Genomic DNA, 2034 nt, shown 5'->3' on the forward strand with positions numbered 1-2034 from the left:
CTCCCTAACTAAATCCTCACTCACCCTAGGCCCAGGTGAGCCTCCCCCGGGGCCCGAAGGGGGCCCAGCAGGGAGGTGGCAGTTCTGGTCCTTACTGAGGAAGACAGAGGCAAAGAAGTTATTAAATATGTTGGCTTTGTCGTCTGGCGTGACAACCAGATTCCCCGTCTTGTCCTGCAAGGGCCCCGCATTTCCTGGGGCCTTCTTTCTTCTCCCTATGTACTTAAAAAAGGACTTCTTGTTGGCCTTAATCCGGGAAGCCAGCCCCTGTTCCATCTCTGCCTTGGCCTTCCTGACCATCCCCCTTAACTTAACTGTAGTTCTGTATCTCATTTGACTTCCAGGTGCTGGACTGGCTCAGTCTCAGGGCAAGTATGTTGTTTAGGGCCTGGATAATGTAATAGTTCATAGTAGCATAAACCATGCTTCTTGAGATTCGGACTATGGCCTTATCAGCAGTTGGGGTAGTTAAGAACATAGCCACATAATTTCATTAAAACTGTTCTCAGCTCTTCAGAAGTTGAGTAGAATATAATGTTTATTCCTTTCAGAGCATGAGCAACAGTGACTTGAAATGTATGCTCTGCAGAAAGATTTTTATTATTTTAAAACCGTCCTAAGTGCATGAGCATTTTATGACCAAAAGAAAATCTCTGAAATACCAGTCAGAGTTTAGCCTCAAGAAAAAAAGTCTTTGTGTTTTCCTAAAGCAGCTTACTTGTCAGTGAGAGTTGGAATGGATTTTGCATACGGCTCTGTGCTGCCTGTCATTCAGGTAAGGGAAGGAGACAGGGTTTTTCTCTTAGTCTTTTCCCTGTGAAAGTCTGTTGAGCAAAACAGATTGTGAACTCACATTGCCTTGTGTCTCTTAATTGTCGAAGCTGTATTTTCCCCAGCTAGGTATGGTCTTGTGTGGCGTTGATGCATATTGGTTTCACTTGGGCAGACGTATTTGTTCTGTTTGGTTTGGTTAATTGAATAATGTCTGTTCTGAGGGGGGGGAAAAAAGGCCTTACTGTAAAGATTTTAACAATGGAGTGGCAAGGGGGATTCAGGATCTGAGCATCACAAACGGAGCGTGCAGCTTTCCTGCATTTAACCTTAAGAAATATCTTCTCTGAATAAGTGACACTCACATGCCAGAGAGCCTGCACGCACTCCAAGTACCACTTAAACCCTGTTTGAGGAACTGAAGTGGTGCAGAGGCAGTAAGCTGCCAGGCTGTACCAAGGTACATTTTACCCTGCACTCATGCATAGGTTGTTAAATGTTACTTGTACATGTTGCGAGGCAAATGCATTGAAAAAATGAAGTCCTTAACAGTTGAGTCTACAACTAGCAACTGGTGATTTTAATTTGACTTAAGCTGTAAAGTGATTTGGAGGTGGTGGGCTTTATATAAATACCAGCTTGGTTAAGCTCTGTTTGTGTGCTGGTCTGACCTCTGAGTTCCCTCCGCCGCCTGCTCAGGAGGGCCAGACTTGGTGCTTCTTGCAGACCTGGCCCTGGATAGTGACAGAACAAGCTGGAGGAGTTGTGAAGAACGGTGTCTGCCCCATCCATCTCTGAAAATCTTATGGCCTAAATTTGACTCCCTGCCCTGTTATCTTTTTCCCCTCTGTTATGATACCCTAAAGCACAATGGCTTCATAATTAGAGCATCCTTCTCCATATATATATTTTGTCTTGCTTTCGGCACCAAATTTTTCAAGTGTACCTTGGGACTGGAGGGTTCACAAGAGATTACAGTACTCTGCATTTGCGTGTGTGAGATGAGTCTTCAACATATCGATGCTAACAATTCCTGTTCATGTCTCCTTTCCCCACAGAACTATTTTCCTAGTATTGCTGTTTTCTCAGTATGCCAGGAATGTCAAATTTCCTTTACCGATTTACAAATCCAAAAAAGGATGGACAGCTTACAGGCTGCAGCTCTTCAAAATGTTTCCTGTAAGTCATTGCATATGTTTGTTCACTTAACAATAAGATAACAGGTCACTGGGGAAATGAAATCTGAGGAAAGCCTTTTTTTTT

The 2034-nt window shown here is 43.7% G+C and overlaps 1 protein-coding gene across 4 annotated transcripts in view; it reads left to right on the plus strand.

Annotated features, from left to right (window-relative positions):
• SLC23A2 (solute carrier family 23 member 2) overlaps positions 1-2034 on the plus strand; it is an 87696-nt gene that overhangs the window by 72068 nt on the left and 13594 nt on the right. For all 4 annotated transcript variants that reach the window (XM_019514342.1, XM_019514341.1, XM_019514340.1 and 1 more), the window contains one exon: positions 1830-1950. In XM_019514342.1, coding sequence (XP_019369887.1) covers positions 1830-1950 — 121 coding nt within the window. The remainder of the gene's footprint in view (positions 1-1829; positions 1951-2034) is intronic.

The sequence above is a fragment of the Gavialis gangeticus genome, unplaced genomic scaffold (genome assembly GCF_001723915.1).
Source record: "Gavialis gangeticus isolate Ggan-Ray unplaced genomic scaffold, GavGan_comp1, whole genome shotgun sequence".
In the NCBI taxonomy this organism is placed as follows: domain Eukaryota; kingdom Metazoa; phylum Chordata; order Crocodylia; family Gavialidae; genus Gavialis; species Gavialis gangeticus.